The sequence below is a fragment of the Pipistrellus kuhlii genome, unplaced genomic scaffold, assembly GCF_014108245.1.
Source record: "Pipistrellus kuhlii isolate mPipKuh1 unplaced genomic scaffold, mPipKuh1.p scaffold_m20_p_4, whole genome shotgun sequence".
Classification (NCBI taxonomy): Eukaryota; Metazoa; Chordata; class Mammalia; order Chiroptera; family Vespertilionidae; genus Pipistrellus; species Pipistrellus kuhlii.
The window spans coordinates 60,701,098-60,721,676 of NW_023425540.1; the positions used below are offsets into that span (position 1 = coordinate 60,701,098).

Below are 20,579 nucleotides of genomic sequence, written 5' to 3' on the forward strand. Positions count from 1 at the left end.
TGTATTCAAATCCAGTTTTATTAGAATTTGAGACTGGTACAAAGTCTTTCACTATGGCCACTGGACATACCAGACATGAGTTTATGTTTTTGGTTTGTTGTGGGTTTGAATACATCTACTTTTCTAAATCCTTTGCCCTTCATTTCATTACCAAATGTCAAAGTACTTTAAGTTTCTCTATCTACAAAACCCCATTGTTTATAGAACAGGAATTTGTAAAATATGATTGTAAAAATAAAATCCACAGATTCCAAAAATTCTCTTCAAATATTAAGAACATACAAAGTATACTAAAGACATCTACATTTAGTTATCCAAGTCACAAGGCAGGCATTTGATGTCTATAGTTTTTATATATTGCTAATTATAGTTCAGAGACCAGAGTGCTCCCAAAAGCTATAAAACCCTTCACTGACGTTCCCAGTCTGGTTCCAATAGATTTAGAACAGGGGTGGGAAACGTTGGTCAGCAGGCCGTGTAAAGCCTGCAAAATCATTTGGTCTAGCCCTGCCAAGGCAGTAGAGCTGAATTAATTAAATGTTTGACCAAATATAAAGGTCTAATTTTTAAATTGATATTTGTATGGCCAGAGAATGATGTTATAAATATCCAAATGGCCCTTGGCAGAAAAAAGGTTCCCACCCCTGATTTAAAGAATAAGACCAGGAGAGTACTTGATTTGGCCTTTAAAAATCACAAGCCTTTTTTTTTTTTTTTTTTTCTTTAGTGAGATTTTTCTTCTATAGTTGCTTAGGGCACTATTTGCTTCCTTCATGCCTTATAATTAGCATCTGCCTTACAGGAGACCTAAGTATTGGCTTTGTAAAGTGAACAGCAAATGGTGAGAAGCCTTCCCATTGAAGGCAAAACTTTGCACAGCTCGTAGAGGGCTGGGTGCTCTTTAGTTGTTCTCCAGTGATCCTGTAGTTGCCTGTAAGAAGGAGGAAAAAAAAGAAAGCTGTGTAAGAATCTTCATTCCAGACATTTCAGCTTGTTCTAAGTAGTCCTGCTTTCTTATCAGTGTATGGAAACTCAGCTATGCAATGGAGCCCTATTGTTTTGTTCCTGTCTTAAGAGTAGCTCTTGGGAATCAGAATGCTGAAAACAAAGCAGGGCGATCACTTGAGGAAATTATGCTCTGGCTTTTCTCAAAGGCTGCACTTCTGTAAGATTCATGAGAATTATTTTCAATCTTTACATTCCTCTAAATAGCCCACTTATTTCACCAGAGGTAAAAGACTGCCACAACATATTACCATTGGTTGCCTTACTATTTTTAGGTGGAAGCACCTGTTCCTCAAGGGGAACATGCTAGTCTACAGTCGTTTATTTGTGGTCTGAATAGCAGCACTACTGAAAGAAAAAGTAATTTGGCAATCAAAATAGGCATGTTTCTTTATTTGCGTAATTGAATAAGGTCTCAAACTTTGGAAAGGTTAACTCTGCAAATTATTTGTGTTGTCCTAGCAAATTAGACAGATTAATAATAAGTCACAGCTGAAGTTATATCAAATATATTGCACTCTTATTTCTCTAATAAATGAAAAAATTTTCTTTGGAAATGAGCATACTCTGGAACTTAGTAAATCTTTGCATCTAATTTAGATTTATTTATAAATTGAAAACATAGTCTCCAAAGTTAATGAATTAGTTTATAAGGAGCATTTCCCCTAAGTTAAAGTTCATTTAATCTTTGAGAATACTTAAAATATTTAAGAAATATCTAGAACAAAAAAAGAAAAGCAATTAATACAGTGTAATCTTACCAACCCACGAAACACTAAATTAAGGAGAGAAATTATACTTACAAATGGGGTCCTGATTCCAAATTTGCTATAGAATGTCATGGTGACTTTGTTTTTGTATCCTGTTCTTTGATCAAAGGCGTGGCATGTATCAAAAGGTGGGCTGTACAAGTGAAGGCTCACGGCAGGTTCCGTATGGCTAATATTTTCTACTCGATGTAAGCCAATGGAATCTAAACAACAACCAAGAAGAACAGATGAAGAGTTTTAGAGGATTGCTGTAAGTAAAAATTTTGTCAATCACCTAAGATTATAAATCAATTGGGTACATTAGGAATGGAATTTCTTGTTAAAGATAATAAGACACATGCACTCTCTTATTTCCTGTAAACATCCTACAATGTCAGTAAAAGACTAAAAAAGGCATAAAAAAACATAGAAAAAGAGAAAACATTGCCGAAACCGGTTTGGCTCAGTGGATAGAGAGAGCGTCAGCCTGCGGACTGAAGGGTCCAGATTTGATTCCGGTCAAGGGCAGGTACCTTGGTTGCGGGCACATCCCCAGTAAGGGGCGTGCAAGAGGCAGCTGATCGATGACTCTCCTCATCTATGTTTCTAACTCTCTATTTATCTCCCTTCTTCTCTGTAAAAAATCAATAAAATATATTTTTTTTTTAAAAAGAAAGAGAAAACATTAACAAAAATTTAAAAGCTTGAATGTTGACTCTTGAACAACATGGGCATTAGGAGTGCCAACTCCCACATCCTATAGTCAAAAATCCACATTTAACTTTTGACTCTCTCAAAACTTAAGTTGTCCCCAAGTATCAAGGGGGAATTGGTTCCAGGCCCCCGTATGATTATGAAAATCTGAGGATGCTCTAGTCCCCCACTCCCTTTTATAAAATAGCATTCATCAAAGCATACAATCAGCCCTCCACATCCGTGGACCCCCAACCTCGAATTGAAAACATTACAGGTATTTATTTATTTTTTTTAAATCTGGGTATACATGGACCCGTTCAGTTAAAACCTGAGTTGTTTGTCATTAACTATAGATGAAAAAGCTTTGCAGGAGAAAGAAAGCTAAATATTCATTCATACATGGAGATAGCCAAGAAATAAAGTGATTTATATTGTGAAACTCCCTCTCCCCGCCCAAACAGCTCAGGAATTGGGAGCATGGGTATTTCTGAATATGGGGAAGTAGATGGGACTAAAAATACAAGAACTGGTTAAAAGGCTATTTCAGTTTAGAGACTCAATCCCTTTTACCACTTCTCCCTCTCCTTCCTTTTGGTAGAAGTCTGAGATCTGGTCTCTAGAAAGAATATAATAGATCAGGACCGGTGAAAAAGAGGTGACCAAAGTGAAAGTTTACATATTGAATGAGAAGAGTCCCCCTTTCTTCACCACATAGCTGCCCGAACGCTTCCAGATAGGAGTTTTCTTCTTCAGGAAGGAGATGGGAAGCAGTTTCCAGGGAATCTGATTGGCTCAAGAACAAAGAACAACTGCCACTGGTTGTTCATCCAGAAAAAAAGCTCTGCCAGATTATCCTAGAATGAAGTCCAGTGTTTAGAACTACCAGCTGGTATTTTTTGCCCCTGTTTTTAAATATTAGCACACAGCCAAGGTCGCTAGACATTTGAGCAAGTTCTCTAGTATGAAACACAGAGGCAAGAGCAACCTAAAAAGAGCAGCTAGAGACAAACACAATTCAAGAGAAGGCTTAAAAAACAAATGTATCATTAATATCCTTAGAGAGATAAGACAAAATACTATTTTAAAAAAAATACAACAACAGAGACTAAAAGGAGCTTTTAGAAATAAAAACCTGAATAGGAAGATTGGAAGAAAAACTAAGGAAGCGGAGGAAGACTAAAGAACAAAATAACACAGATAGAAAATAGGAAAGAAAGTAAATCAAGAGGAAGTTTAAGAGCTGAGTAATGAGAATTTCATAAATAGAGAAAAAGAAATGAAGTCAAAGAAATAACTAGACAATATTTACTTGAATAGAGGGACATGAATTTCCAGATTGAAAGAACCCACTGAGTACTCAGCACAATAAATGAAAATCATGCAACTTGGTATAAATCACTATAAATTGGAGACAGAGAAAATATAACAAAAGACATCTCAGAAGTTTCTAAAAAGGAAAATTAGGTTTCGTAGAAAGATTCAATAATCAGAATGTCAGTAGATTTTTCAACAAGAAGACTGAAAGCGTTAGCTAAGTATCACAGTTGGTTGGAGTGCTGTTCTGATATGCCAATGTTGCAGGTTCAATCCCTAGGTCAGGGTACAGACAAGAATCAACCAATGAATGCATAAAAAAGTAGAACAACAAATCAATGTTTTTCTCATTCTCTCAAATCAATAATAATTCTTTTAAGACAAAAAACTAAACAATAAGGCTTTACCTCCATTGTTCTGAGAAAATGTGATCGTCAGGTCAGAATTCCATATCCAGATAAATTAGCAATCACATTGCAAGGGTTGAATATAGAGATTTTAGATATATAAGGTCTCAAAAAATTCCTTTCCAGAACCCTTTCTCATAGAGCAACTGGAGGACATGCTCCACTAAAACAAAGGCCTGGAACTGGGCAAAAGTGAGATCAGAAAACAAGGGGATTAGCCAAAGAAGGTGGCAAAGGAAAAGCCTGGATGATGTGAGGGAACCCTAGGATGACAGTGAAGCTCTGGCCTTGAGATCAACCAATCCACATTGAAGCTGGTCAAAAGGCCCTGGAGGAGATGTCTCAAAGAAGATTAAAATAAAGAAATAATGAAACAATATGTGATTGAAAAAAATATGCTGAGTAAAAATTTATAGTTAGGAGGGGATTTGAGGATTAGTCAAGGAAGGAATTCAGTGTAAATTAGTGTAGCTACTGTAGGCGCCCAATTTGGCCTTATGCTTTATGATCTAGCTCCATGAAGTTGCATGATAAAGAACAAAGACTAGAAGCAAAAGACTTAGGTTCTACTCCCTGAAACAACTCACAACTTCTAGAACCCCCGGTTTTCCTCATTTCTAAAAATGGGGCCTGATTCTCAGATCCGTAAACTCTTTAATTCTAAAGCTTACTTCGTTCATAAGATACTGGCTGAAGCACAATCTTGAACAAAAGTTCAATATTCTTAAGAACGGACTGTCCCTACACAAATTATTTGTTTCTCCAATTGCAAATACATACACCATTCGATGCATGCTGGACAATCTGTAAGCAAAGGCCCTACAAAAACTAGTTGCCTGTCCGTTAAGAGAAGTTCCTGAGAATCATGTCTGATCCCAATTGTTAAGAATTCCAGCATTATTATTTTTGTCTTTGCCTCCCTTTCTTTGCCCCCATAGTGTACCCTCTGTCACAGTAATTCTGCACTTGGGGATACTTATGGATGCCACTTTGATCCTGGCCATGTCCATCTTTTTTCTATGACAATAGGTAACTTGGTCTGCTTGCCCCAATTCTCCCTTTCCTCCCCACTGTGTTGCACACTGCTACCATATTGATCAAGATATTCCCAAGTAAAATTCTGCACACCAAATCAAGCTCTTATTTGAAGCTGGCCTTGTAGGCCTGGGACCTGATCTCACTCCACTCTTCCACTACTCCCATCCAAGCCCATTCTTCCTTCTTCCCTCCAGGCAGACCATTCCTGACAAGTTTTTTTTGTTTGTTTGTTTGGTTTTTTTGCAGTGACTATGCCTTCACTCATGCTCTTCCCTGTACTTAAAACATCCTTCCCACTGATCAGTATCCATCTGTACTCTTCCTGCACTGGTAAAAATAAAAGGTTGTAAATATGTGATTTTTAATCATATGAGTCATTAGTCTACAGAAATATTTAGCTTATTCCACCCAATATTTTACCAACTGGCAAATTTTGTCCCATAAACATCTATGGAAAAAGAAGTCAGGATGATCTCGCTGGAGCTGGGTGCCTGTTGCTCCCCTGTGGCTTGTACACACCAGTCCCCAAGCCTGATTCCCAGCCTGTAGCATGCACTTACCATATCTGTTTGGCTCCTATGCTCTTTGCATTGTAGACTCTTTACCTATTCTTCAAGACCTTTCTAGGTTCACACAGAGTCTGTGACTTGCTAAAAGTAAGTCTCCTGAAAGGCTTTTTGCTTTTCTGTGAGTTATATAGGCAACAAACTTGTTCTTGAAAATCTGGTGTGCCTCATATATTATATAGCAACCCTCAAGAGTTTCCTGCTATCTAAGAAACTAACACCTTGTGTTCTGTGAATGAGAAGAAAAACTTCCCATACAGTAGTCCCCTTTATCTGTAATTTCACTTTCTGCAGTTTCAGTTACTTGCAGTCAACCATGGTCTGAATATATTAAATGGAAAATTCTAAAAATAAACAATTCATAAGTTTTAAATTATATGTTGTTCTGAGTAGTGTGGTAAAAATATCCTGCTCCATCCCACCCAGATGTGAATTATCCCTTTGTCCAACCAGCTGTACAGGCTCCAGAGTACAGAGTCACTTAGTAGCTATCTTAGTTATCAGATACACACACACACATGCCACATTTACATAACTTTTACTACAGTATATTGCTGTAATTGTTCTACTTTATCATTAATCATTGCTTTTACTCTTACTGTGCCTTATTTATAAATTAAACTTAATCCCAGGTATGCATGTACAGGGAAAAAACATAGTATATATAGGGTTCAGTACTAACTACAGTTTCAGGTATCCACTGGGGGTGGGGGAGGGGTGTCTTAGAAAGTTCACCCCTCAGATAACGGGGACCCACTTTGTAATCTGATCTTTCTAAGTGTACTCTGAAAAGAATGATCAGATTTAAGTCAGTACCAAGGCCAATGTCTGTCTTTAAACAAGATCCTGGTTTGCCAGAAAAATCTCTACAATACCTTATTATATGTAAGTGAAATAGCATCCAATAAGAGTATGGCCTTGGGAATCAAATTGCTTAGGTTAGAATCCTGGCTGCCACTTAAAAGTTGAGTAATGTGGACAAGTTATTTAACCTTCCTGTGTGTTGGAACTTCATCTGTAAATGGGAATAAATGATCTCATATAAGCATAACAAAGCTTTCTGGAAAGTTATTATCCCCTTTAAGAATACAGATGTTAATCACCACCTCCCCTAAAAAGCATTTGGTTTTCCATATCACAGTTAGGGGAAAGAATGAATTCTTAGTGAGAGATCTATAAATCACTGCTGAATAATGAGCTTTGCAAAGTTTCCCTTGAGAATATGCTTTTAAGTATATGCATTTTATAAAAATAAGGACTAGCTAGCATTCATAACTACTTCTAGAACATTGCTTTACATTTTCTTTTTTTAAATGTTTTTTATTCATTGATTTTAGAGAGACAGAGGAAGGGGAGGGGACGGAGAAGAAGAGAAAGACAGACAGAGAGAGAGAGAGAGAGAGAGAGAAAGAGAGAGAGAGAGAGAGAGAGAGAGACATCAATTTGTTGTTATATTTATTTATTCCCACCTTCATTAGAAGACTCTACATACATAAATTCATATCAGTTCTAACTGTCCTAAGATTTGGCATGCAAATGACATTTCAGTCAGCACTAGTCTACAAGCATGTGTTTCCAATAAGTGATTCTAGTCCACATGCAAACCTTTAAAAAGCAAAACCCACTGCTCTCGGGTCATTTTCCAAGCATTTTAAATTAGTGACTTCAAGATCCAAGTTCTACTGCACATGTGTAAGTAACCAATATTTCCGATGGGAGTTAAAGGTTTTTCCCACTTGCCCTTAGAAAAAGCTATTGGATGTTACCGTTGATGTAGGCACACTGGTTTTCCCTCAAGATTCTTTCAGACTTCTTGATCATCTCATTGGATTTTTTGTCAGGCCAGTCAAATAATGTCTCCTTTAGATTTCCCTGCAGCATCTTCAGAAAGCAGTGGGAGTTGGTGTGGTCATGGATACTGCTATATAGACACAAAAGGACAAGTGAACTCAGTAGAGGCTCCAGTACCCAGACGTGCAGTAACAGTCAGCCCAGAGCTGAAAGCTGCACATTCCCAAGACAAAATCCATTTCAGCTGAATTTTGAAATGTCATCAATTTATAATTCAATATTGTACACTATAGAGAAAAATGTCTTCAATATCAATGTATATAAAAGCAACAGTTTTCATCCATATCCCCTATTTAAGAACAGTTAATTTTTTCAAACCCTGTTAGAATACTACTTTTGTAAGAGAAACACAAAACCAGCAATCTTTTATCTTCTTCAAGATACAGCTTTTAATAACTCAGTTAAGCTGCACTAAAACTTGGTTAAAAAACTGCACTGGAGAACTTTTAGGAAGGACAAAAAATAATCATCTATAATCATTGCATCACACTGAGAAGATCACTTGACATTTAATAATTTTTCCCAGGTTTTCTCTTTTTTATCCTTCCTTTGGGGGACAAAAGGTATACGTATCTATTGCCACCATCCTAAACCTATACTGTAATATACACATAATGTTAACATTCTGTAGATTTAGACTGCCCTACCTGTGATTACATCCCAATATTTGTGGAGGAAATGAAGCAGATTTGATTTGGGAAAATGATATATTCATACAAGCTTATAGTAAATAGTATTTAAGTTTATTAAGTAAGATGAGCTTTAGGGTTGATTAAAATATATATATATATATATATATCTGTACCATAGGAAGAACTTGTTTCCTAAAATTCACAGAGCCTAGTCTTATTCTTTATATGTAATCTACTTTGAAAAAATATTGAATAAGGGAAAATTGCTCCATTCTACATGAGTGAATAAATGTATTCTATAAACCTAATTTTCCAAAACTTTATAAATTCCTGTTTCCTTTCTCCCATCAAAAATGGGTCTGGATTATTGTCTCACCATTCTCAAAAGACTGAGAAGGATCTGTTTAAAGAGATACTAATACTCAATTGGTAATAATGCTGGCAAATATTTAAACGAAGAACAATTAAGGAACCAAATTTCAAAGAATTGGTATTAGTTTAATTGCCTTACTCACTATATAAAGAAAAACTTGAAGTGAAAAGAAATTGTCCCAATTTGTGTATTGCTTTTCTAGCTCCAAATCTGGACATTTAGGTCTTTAGTCCCAAAATTATTTACACACTTCAAACTACAAAAGTCAAGTTTTAGCACAATCACATAAAAGTTTGGAGAGAGAATAAGTTAAACTGGTTACCACCTACTCATTTTGGGGGCTGGTTTTGATATTCATGGTGTATGCCTAAACCCTTTAGGCTAATTCCCATGAGATTTGTTATTAGGCTTAGGGGACAAATAATTATAAAATGAGATTTGTTAGTTCTCTCAAGACTTGTGGCCAGCCTGGCACTGTACGCTGCATATTCTGGAATAGACACGGTAATAAAAATCTGTGAATAGTTGTATTACCTGCCATGTCCTTCACCCCAACATAGAATCATCAGATTAAATTTTCCATTTCCTTGATCCACAAGATTTCGGGTGTACCTGAAAGGAATATATTCAGAAGTTTGAATTTGGTTGATGAAACAAGCACTGGTAAAAATAAGTGTGTCACAAAGTATCATTCATTTACAGATGCTACTATTTTTACCTCTAAGCAAGTATATATGTGGTTTTCTTTCTTTTTTTAAAAATGTATTTTTATTGATTTCAGAGAGGAAGGGAGAGGGAGAGAGAGAGACAGAAACATCAATGAGAGATTGGCTGCTGCCTGCATGTCCCCAACTGGGGACAGAGCCCGAAACCCGGGCATGTGCCCTGATTGGGAATGGAACCATAACCTCCAGGTTCATAGGTAAACACTCAACCATGAGCAACGCCAGACAGGCTGAATGTGGTTTTTTTTAATCCAGCACAGATCAAAAATATTTTTCCCAGTTCATTTTGGACATTTTTATATTTTGAATCACTGTATTTACAGCTGCTCAGTTTTAATTAATGTCATGGAAAAGTTAACAGGAAATGAAGTAAATTTCTTTATTCTCCATGTGACTGCCTGAGATTGAAAAAAAGTTTCTCACAGAAGGTAATTGCAAAGTTCGTTAGTGACCTAGGCAAGAATGTTGCTATTGTATTGTCATGTGTTTTCTTTGGGGTAGATAAACCTGAATTTGAGAAACAAGGTTTTATTAAATAGCTGTTCTAGAATTCTCCTTAAGTTTTACTGTAGCCCAGATACAAACCACATTCAAAAGTACCCTTAATGAAAAGTCTTCCACAAACGGTGTGTGTGTGTGGGGGGGGGGGGGGGGGGAAGGGGCTGGGAAGCGGGGAGTTGTTCTAAGCATTAGAATGTAGGACACTATATTAAGAAGGTAACACTCTAAACCTTTTACAATGATGAAAAGACAGTAATAAGCAAAATAATAGTAATAATAATAATAAATAAATAAATCCTGATCCAAAAACAACCCACAACCACACCATCAGAAAATAAAACTCAACTTTAAAGTTTCTATTGGTCCAAGAGGTACTGAGGATGTCATCTAATTAGCAAAGCTTTATGACATTCATTTAGACCATCACTTTTAAGGAAAGCAATCTCTACCCCATTTCTGGGGCAGGGTTTGTTCATACAGTTGGTCATCTGTTCACTTAAGTCCTACCTGGCCCATCCTCCCCCAACAGAAGGCCAGCTACTGGCAGAGCAGGATTAGTAAAGGGAGGTGATTAGTAGATGCTCTTTAGATTTCAGCCATCATCATTTATGACCTGGCAAGGGGCTGTGCCTTTAGTTCACAGTAAACCTGGTTCCTGTACCAGGATCCTACTTCTCCCTCCACGGGTCTCAGGGTCATCACTCTGGTTTCTCCGGGGCTTCCAACAGAGAATACACTGTCTGGTGTGCACTGGAACACTCTCTGTCTTGGTTCTTCTGCTTTGGCTTTCCCAAGGTCAGAGATCAGAATTCCTCAGTGTTTGGACATGCACAGGCAGAAAATACTATCGAATTGATGATTTCTGCTCTCCCTTCTCCCTTCCTCTCTCCTCCCCCGAACACCTACCCACCCACCTACTATCTAAGTGAGCTGTATCTCAGATACCTGTGGAATAATCAATCCAAGCAGATGCATTTCAAATGGTTTGGAGCTTATCAATCGCTATAAATCAAGGCCCCTGGAAATATCCTTGTTCTAAAGTAGGGGTGTCGAACTCAATCAGAGAAGGAGCCAAAATCTAAAATCCAGCCTAAATCGCGGGCCGAATGGTTTACTGAACAGTCATAAACTGTCATTGTGATGGAAACGCAGCGGAGTGCAGTGATGACAGCGCGGTGTGGGCCACATTGCAAGGCCTGGTGGGACGGATTTGGCCCGCGGGCCTTGTGTTTGACACATGTGTTCTAAAGATTAAGCGCACTTACAGCCTGGTTAATTAATTTCATTTGACCAAGAATATCTCTAGGCAGAACAAGAAAACCACTATTGTACACCATATGTCTGCAAAAGTTTAATAGTGGTTTAGAGAGTGGGCTCTGGAACAATAATGCTCATTTGGATCCTGGTACCACTTCTTGACATAAGTATGACCTTGCACAGGTAATCCAAACTTTTTATTGCTTATCATTTCTCACCTGTAAAATAGGGATAAGAATGGTACCAATCTCGTAGGGCTGTCGAGGTAAATGAGTTAACACACATGTAAAGTGACTGCAATAGCATCTGGCCCATAATAACCCCTCAATTACTTGGAGCTAATGGCAAAATTAAAAAAACTAGACTCTGCCCTGGCCAGTTTGGTTCAGTGGATAGGGCATCCGCCCTCAAACTGAAGTGTCCTGGGTTCAATTATGGTCAAGGACACAATGTTTCTGTCTCTCCCCTATCTTCCACTCTCTCTGAAAATAAATATATAAGTAAAAATATTGTAAATGGAAAAAATATCCTCAGGTGAGGATTAACAACAAAAACAAAACAACAAAACACACTAGACTCTGGTAACTTTATTGGCAGCCACAGAAGAACTGAGTTGATAGGAACAAAAGAATTTCCTAGAGACATTGACGACAAAACTTTACTAAAAGCCATAAGTATGTTCTGTGAATCGACTAATAGAATCTGCTCCCAAGGAAAGCTTAGTCTTTCCTTATTCTTTTCTTTCAACTCTCCGCTTCAACCCAGCTAATCACAATGACTCAAGCGCTAGCTACCTCTCAGAAAAGAACCTCTCACTCTTCGGAGTGACTAAATTTCATTCGTGGCCTCAGAGGACCGACCGGTCGAGATTCATTTTTACTTCATCACCAAGCCACCTCTGCAGAGGACCGGGCCTCCCAGGGCATCTCACTCTAGCACAGCTGGGAAGCAGCGGTCTTCCATTTACATTCCAGATCCTCAGAACTGAGCATAAGAGAAAGCATACTGCTGGGGGAGGGGGCGTGGGGAGAAGCGAGAGTCAGTCCTTTAATTCGCGAATCAATAGTGTGTTTAAATAAAACCATAGTCTAGGAGCTTAAACTGGTTTGGGAGAGGGGTCACCACAAACTGAAAACGAGCAGTTGACAACTCCAAGGCGCGCGCGCGCACACACACACACACACACACACACACACACACACACACACACACACGCCTGTTGGCAGGTGCTTGCTTGCAGGCCACAGAGGGCGAAGTGATGGAGAGCCAGCGGCGGGGAATTGTGCCCCCACCGTTAGTTACCCTTTCCTCCTGGATGGCTGATGCAGGTCTCCCCGGGAGCATCAGCCTCCGTCAGTCCGGCCAGTCGGCTCCCCAGGGCTCTGCACCCGAGGCCGGGGCGGAAGGAGAGGCGGCTGGGAAGCTGAGAGGTGGACACGGGAGAAAAGGACGGAAACCTGGAGACAGGCGGCTGCCTCCCCTACGCAGAAGGGCGAGCCGGGCCGGCGGAGGAGGCCCGGGGGCGCTGGGCGCGATGGGGCCTGCACTCTCCCGAGGCAAAACCCTCCCACCCCCTCACCCTCCCCACCACGCCCGCCTCTCCGCAGACCCCGGCGGCGCACGGCCGGGCTCGGAGGCCCGCGATCCTCGGCGGGCAGGGCTGGAGCGCTCACCTGTACTGGTCGTACTTGGCGTACACGGACCACTCGGCGGGGTCGCTCTCGTAGGCTTCCATGACGGCCTGCACCTCCTCCACATTGACCTCCTCGCCGTCGAAGAGCTGGTGCAGGATGCGGATCAGGTCGTTTAGCGACCGGGGCTTCAGCACCTCGGTCTGCTCCATCCTTTGCAGAATCGGCGGCGCGCACGCCTTTCTCACGGCCGGGCTTCAGCGCAGGAGCTGAGCGAGCCTAGGAGCCGGGGACGAGGGACCCCAGCTGCCAGCCAGACAGCCACACACACACACACACAAACCCCAGACACTTGAAAGCCACAGCCCAAAGAATCCCTGGCCAAGATTATCAAGAGACACCCCCACGGGGTCGGTGTGGATCTGCGATCTCGTAGAACGTGCGGAGTACACAAATCGGGACCGAACCCGTACGCTGTAGCCTCCCGGGCCCTTTTTAAGCTCTCGGAGCCCGCGGGAATGTACCAATGGCCCTCGGAGGGCGGGGAGAGGCGGGGTGCGACCTGAGGAAGGTGGTGGCCACGGCGAGAGCGTCCGCCCTCCGAGCAATGCAGCCCTCCGGAGCCCTTCCCTCGCGGGCTGCGCGCAATCCCTCCCCCACGGTGACAGGCTCCTTTTGGCCTCCCATCCCCACCGCTTTCCACACGCGCCGCCGCTGCCGGCGTTCCCAGCGGCTCCTTTCGGCCACCGGGGTTTCACACCCTGGGATGCAGACCGCGGGTTCGGGCGAGAACGCCTGGGGGCAGATGCTGAAGAAGGCAGGGGGCCCTACCTGTCAGAGAGAGCCCAGGAACTATGAAGAGCTTGGGAAGGCTGAGGATGGATTCCACTTCCAAGATGGAGATCTGTTTTGAGCGATTGAAACTCTAGATAATAAGCTTCAGGCTAGGTGAAAATGAGTCTTCCTTTAACCATTAAAAAACACACCACCTTTTATTGAATTTACTGGCATGACATTGGATTTAGGTGTACAATTCTATAGTACATCATTTGTACTATTGCATTGTGTACTCAAAGTACATTTTGACAAAGGAGACTCGGCTGTCCAGCTAGATTAGCAAATAAATCGGTACTAGGCCAGATACCGTTTTAAAATCAAACATTACCTAAAAATTATTCAGTGTAAAGACCTGACGTTTCAATTCACGTGAAAGGAAATGCTGTGTGTGCGTGGTATTTTTCTTCTTCTCCCAAAGCAATAAAGGGTTATTCTAGACTATTTAAATACATTATTTCTAGAAGCAGTGCTTTGAGAACAAGGCAAATTAAGTATGAATGAAAATAAGAAAAACGTGAGGGACAGAAGAAATGCAAGTGTAGATTCCTTTTTTCTCATTAATGGACTCAGGAAATAATTTGGATTCAAGATTATTAATGGTCTAAACTTCTGGAAGACTAGTCTTTTTTCTTCTTTTAGACTTTTGCTTTAACGTATGTATATACAGGAGTGGGTAAAAGTAGGTTTACAGTTGTGAGTACACAGAAACTTATTATTATATTCATTGGCATTATTATTATAGAATGATTATTACTTATCTTTTAAGTAGTGATGGCTGGTAATTTAACCTATTTTTGCCCACCCCTGTATGTATGAGTGTATATATTATGTACAAATTGTGCTAACAATGTTCTTCGGAAGTACAAATGACAGCTCAATCACCATTGTTCAGAAAGGACTTTGGGTAGAAAGCCAACCTTTTGTGATGTGTTGCAACTAGAGGATCTAATAACTTAATACTTAGATCCAGAGGTAGTTCTACTGTACTCTGCATTGCTCAGGGCAATGATTTACACATTTTAAGACAGTCATTGACATGGGGTGGGTATCCAAAGGAGGGAACAGAAGAGAGGTCTGTACTGTGAATATACAGCTATCTATCTATTTTTAAAATCATGCACTACATGCCAAGCTCTGCTCACAAAACTAAGTCTCTGCTCTCAGAGGGTTTATGTTCTAATGGGGGTGGGGGGAGAGGGGACGGGTAGATACACCAAGAAATATTACATACAGTATACATGAAGTGGACACAAATACTGTAAACAGTTTACAATGGAGGAAAACTAAAGCAGGGGGAGGACAGTTGAGGGTGGTGTTATTTTAGAGAGGGCCTAGGGGAACACTCTGGATGATGATATTTGATCAAGGACTGAAAGATGTGAGACCCAGTTTTCTGAGGGAAGTTTCCAAGTAGAGGAAACAGTAAGTGCAAAAGCCCTAAGATGGGAGCAAGCGTAGTTTTTGAATAACACAGATGAACATGGATATGCATGGCAGTTTTTGCAGGTGGGGACTGATCACAAACGACCTTGCTAGGATTTCAGCTTTTGCTGATATGGGAGTGCATCTCAACATGCAGACATTGTACCATTTCACATCATCACAAGAAGGGTGAAAACTGTATTTTGAGACACCATTCACATATTTTATTACATCGTATTGTTATAATTGTTCTATTATTATTAAATCCTACTGTATCTAATTTATATGTATGCATAGGTACCTATGTATGGGAAACTTTTATCCTAAGTATGTATGTATAGGAAAAAACAATATCCATAGGGTTCAGTTCTATCCAGGGTTTTAGGAATCTAATGGAGGTCAGGAGTAAGGTGGAGACCATTCTACACAAATTAGCTTTATTATTGCTTTTCAAAGTTAAATTAAACTTTGAAAGTCACACTTAATTTCATTCAGTTTATAATGAATTACTAATTAGGTATGTGTAAGGCAAATCACAAAGTATTACATGTGTTGTTACCAAATAAAAAACCCCAAATCCCATTTTTAGGGACATTACAATCATGAAAGGGTGTGGGACACAATATTTATAAGGAAGTATACAGCAGTGCTGCAATAGTGTGTAGTGCACTGTAACTGTTCTAACAATAATTGCATGCTCTCTGTATGTTGTAGACCAGAGAGTACCTTCCCCTTGACTGATTCAGACAAGCTTTAAGGAAGCATTACAATATTAGGCAGAGGCAGGATATGACAGGGAAAGTCAGTGCACTTCCATAACTGAATTTTATGAGCAGATTAAACCAGTTAAGTGCTACGGCATCAAAATGGAAACCATCCCCCTACACCACAGTATTTTTAATTAAAAAAATAAATTTGCAATGAATATTATAAAAATAAATTGCAATTCAGGTAATATTTAGTATTTTCCACTGAAAATTCTCATTAAAAATGATTTTAAAGTTGGGCAGGGCTGCCACTTAGGAAAAAAAATTTTTTTTTTTTTTTATAGATCCAAGTGACTTGTGGGGAATGTCCAACATTTGTGTCTACAGATGTTTATGGCATACAATGGGTTAAGAAACAGAAAAGACAAGGCACATTCAGAGAATAGTGAATAATCCGAGTGTGGGTTGAATAATGATTAGGGAAATAGTACTTGTAAGACTAAACGTGCTGTACTGCTTTTTGAAGACTTTTCCTCCCATTATGTGGTCTGTAGCTGACTTACTTGGTGCCAGAAGCTTACCCAGTATAATTCTTGAAAAATGAAGCTGTCTGAAAGGTGATTGTCATACCCCTTCCCTTGAACAATGCACTTTTCCACTTTGGAAAAAAAAACTAATGCAACTAAACTGCCATACAATCGAAGGCATAGTCTGCTCTTTTCCGTTTGTTTTTTTTTTTTAATCTGCTTGGAGCAGATAATATTTAAGGTTCCTTCTAGAAATTCAGATTCAAAGAAGTATCCACTCTTAAAAAAAAAATATTTTTAGTCATTTCAGAGAGGGAGAGGGAGTGAAACACTGATGAGAGAGAATTATTGATCAGCTACTCCCTGCACATACCACGCTGGGGAAAGAGCCTGCAACCCATGTGGGTGCCCTGAGCAGGAATCGAACTGAGACCTCCTGGTTCAACCACTAAGCTACACCAGTTGGTCAGGTATCCAATCTTATTTTGATTACAGATATTCTTAGCTTACCTTATACCCTAAATATGAGGAACTCATGAAGTTCTTGGTGTAGATACCTTCAAAGACAGAAGCACAATATCCTAATAATTACATGCCCTCTGTATGTTGTAGACCATCTTTGCAGAGTAAGATAAAGCATGAAATTACTGACAGTGATTTTCTCATGAACATCAAAAACAAAATATAACCTGAGTATTCAGTCTCTCCTTCCCCCACCCCAAATTCAATTACAGTTAACAGTTTAAACCAGACATCTGCAAAATTATTTGTGAATTCCATCACCCAGTAACTTAGGGGATCCAGGCTTTCAAGCAAGCATTGAAAAGTTAGCACAGAATAATTAATTCTTTGGCTAAGGATTAAGAGATTATAGTGTAGCCGAGACAGGTTTGGCTCAGTGGATAGAGCTTCGGCCTGTGGACTGAAGGGTTCTGGGTTTGATTCCCGTCAAGGGCATGTACCTTGGTTGCGGGCACATCCCTGGTAGAGGGTGTGCAGGAGACAGCTGATCGATGATTCTCTCTCATCAATGTTTCTAACTCTCTATTCCTCTCTCTTCCTCTCTGTAAAAAATTAATAAAATATATTTAAAAAAAGAGATTATAGTGTAAATACGGTTTGTAATAGTGTAAAGCCCTGTACTATATTCTTTAAGGTTATTAGGGGGGAAAAACCAATGTGTATACATATTTAGCTAAACTTAGATTTAATTAATAAGTTCTTTAGATCAAAAAGGAACAATTAAATTGATGTCACAAATTCAAACTCAAATAGCTTTGATTATTGCAGTAACTATCCCATCACTTAAAACCTTAGTGGTAAATATTAAGTTAAACACATTTTTGCTATTTGTTATATACACACACACACACACACACACACACACACATATTCACATCCTTCAGTAACTATAAATTGATAAAGCTAGAGAACAGATCTTTCCCACATCCAACCTATTTGACTTAAAAATACACTTTCCAGCTTCCAACATATATATAAATTTCTTACCTAATCTTACAAAATAAATTTGTACAATTCAGCCTGTACTATTCCAGTGCTAACTATTAACTGTATTAATTTATCACATCGGAACACTGGTATCAGGGGACTTAAGAATTTATTCTTGGGCAGAAAATGAGAACTGAACAGCAATTTCATCACTATAAATGGAATTCTTCCTTAGTATAGCAGATCATTAATCATAAAGTACATTACTTTTGAAAACAAACACTTAAGAGAATTCTTGTACATACTTTAGATCCTGTTTGGACATTCCATTCAATTTATTGGAATGCTTTTTTAATGTTGTACTACAAACATAACAGAATTTTTAAAAAGTTAAATCTCATCTCTAATGGCATTTAAAAAAAGGTACTTGAAGTTATGGCATGAAATACATGTAAAACTAAGGCTTTTGTTCAGTTTTTCTTTGAGCATTTTCAAGTTGAAAAATATATTATAAAAACTCAAAGATGTTGCCACGTTCACTTGAGTGCTTTTGACACTGTAAAAGAGACAGAAGACCACCATAGCCATAAGCAGTGGGTCTCCAAAATCATCAAATGTAAGGACTGAAAGAGGTGCATGATTCATTTATCAAAAAATTTTTTTTTCACAATAAAACAATTAAATCTAAACCTTGCATATTCTCTAAAGCAATCTTTCAGTGGGTCAACATACATGCTCTCTTGGCTAGATGTTTGCTACAAACAGTTCTCCATTATCATCTGGCAAATGTGAAACCAAACTGCCTATTTTTGCCATCTGGGTGCCCTCTACTGGACTATGTAAGGTATAAAGCCAGCAAGTCAATGAGATTTTCTTTCATAATACGGGAGAAACAAGTGTATACGAGAAAAAGTATATCCCATACCTCAAACTGAACTTCCCAGAAGCAGCACAAAAATAATCTTTTAGTAAACTAAACTGACTTTTACAGTGCTAATTCTTTTTTTTTTAAAATATATTTTATTGATTTTTTACAGAGAGGGAGAGGGATAGAAAGCCAGAAACATTGATGAGAGTAACATCGATCAGCTGCCTCTTACACACACCCCTACTGGGGACGTGCCCGCAACTCAGGTACATGCCCTTGACTGGAATCAAACCCGGGACCCTGGAGTCCGCAGGCCGACGCTCTATCCATTGAGCCAAACTGGTTTGGGCTTACAGTGCTAATTCTACAAGTAAACAATTTCAGTCATTTTGAGAACTGATAAAAAGGGGTTTTGTTGATTCTGACAGGTGTGAGGTGATCTGTTGTTTTAATTTGCATCTCTCTGATGATTAATGGCATTTTTTCACACGTTTCTTGGCCATCTGTATGTCCACTCAGGAAAAGTGTCTGTTTAGGTGCTTTACCCATATTTTGAATTGGTTTGTCTTCCTTGTTAAGTCGTATGAGTTCATTACATATATTAACCCATCAGATGTATCATTGCCACATTTATTCTCCTATAGTGGGTTCCATTTTCATTTGTTGATGGTTCCTTTTGCTGTGCAGTTTTTTATTTTGATGTAGTCCCATTTGTTTATTTTCTCCTTTGTTTCCCCTGTCCTAGGAGATGTAGCAGCAAACATATTGCTACAAGAGATGTCTGAGATTCTGCTATGGTTTCTTCTAGAATTTTTATGGTTTCAAGACTTACATTTAAGTTTTTTAACCATTATGAGTTTGTTCTTGGGTATGGTGTAAGTTGGTGATCTGAGTTCATGTTTTCGCATATATCTGTCTAATTTTCCGAACACCACTTACTGAATAGACTGTTTTGACTCCACTATATGCTCTTGCCTCCTTTGTCAGCAAATGACAAGTGCTGGTGAGGATGTAGAGAAAAGGGAACACTTGTGCATGCTGGTGGGAATGAAGATGGTGCCGTCATTATGGAAAACAGTATGGAGTTTCCTCAAAAATAAAATATGAAACTGCCATTTGACCCAGTGATCCCATTTTTGGAATATACTCTAAGAAACCTAAAAATCCAATCAGAAAGAATATATGCACCCCTATGTTCACAGCAGCACAAGTTAGAATAGCTAAGATCTGGAAACAGCCCAACTGCCCATCATTAGATGAGAGGATAAAAAAAGATGTGGTACATTTACACCATGGCATACTACATAGCAGTAAAAAAAGAAGGATCTCTTACCCTTTGACACACCACAGAGGGACCTGGAGAGTATTATGCTAAGCAAAATAAATAAGAGAAAGACAAGCATCACATGATCTCATTCATATGTAGAATCTAGAGAACAAAATAAACTGGTGAACAAAATAGAAGCATGGAACAGTCAAATCTCAGAGGGCAGGTGGGGTGGGTATGGGTAGGAAGAGATTAACCAAGAATTTATATGCATAACCCATGGACATAGACAATAGTGTTGTGAAGGCCTGTGCAGCCAAAAAGTGGTCAATGGGGAAAAAGAAGGGACATCTGTAATATTTTTAATGAAGATAAGTTAAACAAACACACAACAAAGAGGCTTTATATACAATCTTAGTCTCCTTTTCAATATCCTGGAGGCGTATCTGGAGCAATAGTTGTAGTACTGAATATAATGTTAATATTTTACAATGATTTCTGTATTGATGCAAATCACATTTTTGTGAGTCAACTCTATGGATTTTTTAAATGCATAAACATGGGTCTTAGCAGATAACATGCTAAGATCATATCCACAAGTTTCTTGCCGTAAGTATCAAGAGCTGTGTCCTTTGTGAAGATTCATTTTTAGTTACCAAGATCTTTTTCTCTGTCGTTCATCCCCATGCCTGAGATTTGCAATAATGCAGGACCAGTTTACCATCACTGCCAAAACACTACAAAAAAGAAGAAAAAA

The 20,579-nt window shown here is 39.1% G+C and overlaps 2 protein-coding genes across 4 annotated transcripts in view; both read right to left on the reverse strand.

Annotated features, from left to right (window-relative positions):
- Positions 1-20,579, reverse strand: part of CDO1 (cysteine dioxygenase type 1) — a 26,468-nt gene continuing 5,889 nt past the window's right edge. Inside the window, 8 exon segments of the mRNA XM_045571854.1 lie at positions 1-931; positions 1,809-1,978; positions 7,542-7,696; positions 9,166-9,243; positions 12,331-12,410; positions 12,412-12,515; positions 12,518-12,537; positions 12,788-13,067. Coding sequence (XP_045427810.1) covers positions 902-931; positions 1,809-1,978; positions 7,542-7,696; positions 9,166-9,243; positions 12,331-12,410; positions 12,412-12,515; positions 12,518-12,537; positions 12,788-12,957 — 807 coding nt within the window. The 5' untranslated portion in view covers positions 12,958-13,067 and the 3' untranslated portion in view covers positions 1-901.
- The window catches only part of ATG12 (autophagy related 12), a 10,315-nt gene continuing 9,952 nt past the window's right edge, over positions 20,217-20,579 (reverse strand). For all 3 annotated transcript variants that reach the window (XM_036411213.2, XM_036411211.2, XM_036411212.2), the window contains one exon: positions 20,217-20,559. In XM_036411213.2, the coding sequence (XP_036267106.1) occupies positions 20,500-20,559 (60 nt within the window). In that variant the 3' untranslated portion in view covers positions 20,217-20,499. The remainder of the gene's footprint in view (positions 20,560-20,579) is intronic.